The 745-nt window shown below is 38.8% G+C and overlaps 1 protein-coding gene across 1 annotated transcript; it reads right to left on the bottom strand.

Moving 5' to 3' along the window:
* Nucleotides 1-373: 373 nt before the first annotated feature.
* Nucleotides 374-745, bottom strand: LOC130966234 (uncharacterized). The gene has a single exon (XM_057891019.1). It carries the CDS (start codon nt 743-745, stop codon nt 374-376), a length of 372 nt encoding a protein of 123 aa, XP_057747002.1.

The following is a 745-nucleotide window of genomic DNA, read 5'->3' as shown; positions in this document are numbered from 1 at the left end:
AGCCCCATTACAACCCTGAAAAGACCTCATGATGTTTGCATTGGTATACTAAATATTTGTTGATTGGTTAGATAAAGAACAAAGCTTAGAAAGCATGATTAGAGAAGATTAGAGTGAAGTACCCTATACACTAGAGAGACTAGAGTGATATACACTACCAGTGAGGGTTCAGTGTTTAATTCTATGTTCCTTGCTTTTATGAGCTGTCTTCTTACAAGTTTACTTGTCTTTTATTATATAATTTGAATTAGTGGAATTTGATTCATGTTTGTCTTGGAGAACTTATTTACTTTTAACCAAGTAGGTAGAAACATTTTGCATGTAGTTGCATTCACATAGATAGGTTGCATCGCATACTCTCTATCATTCCTCTTCACTTCTTTATAGCTTCTCTTGCGCGTCTTCTGAGCACCACTTCCTTCACTTTAAAGGGACCATCCCACCCTGAATGGAGCTTTCCGGGCATGATTCTGAGTCTTGAGTTATATAGAAGAACTTCATCACCCTCTTGGAAATCTTTCTTGCGGATATGATGATCATAAAATGCCTTAGTCTTCTCTTTATAGATCCATACATTCTCATAGGCCTCCATCCTAAGACATTCGAGTTCTTCTAGTTGAAATTTCCTGGCTATACCCGCCTTGGTGAAATCCATGTTGCATTGCTTAACCGCCCAATAGGCCTTATGTTCAATTTCAACTGGGAGGTGGCACGCCTTCTCATAGACAATCCGAAAGGGACCCAT

The sequence above is a fragment of the Arachis stenosperma genome, chromosome 3 (genome assembly GCF_014773155.1).
Source record: "Arachis stenosperma cultivar V10309 chromosome 3, arast.V10309.gnm1.PFL2, whole genome shotgun sequence".
In the NCBI taxonomy this organism is placed as follows: domain Eukaryota; kingdom Viridiplantae; phylum Streptophyta; class Magnoliopsida; order Fabales; family Fabaceae; genus Arachis; species Arachis stenosperma.
Note: the sequence above shows the minus strand (reverse complement) of the source record. Positions and strands in the feature narration are given on the sequence as shown.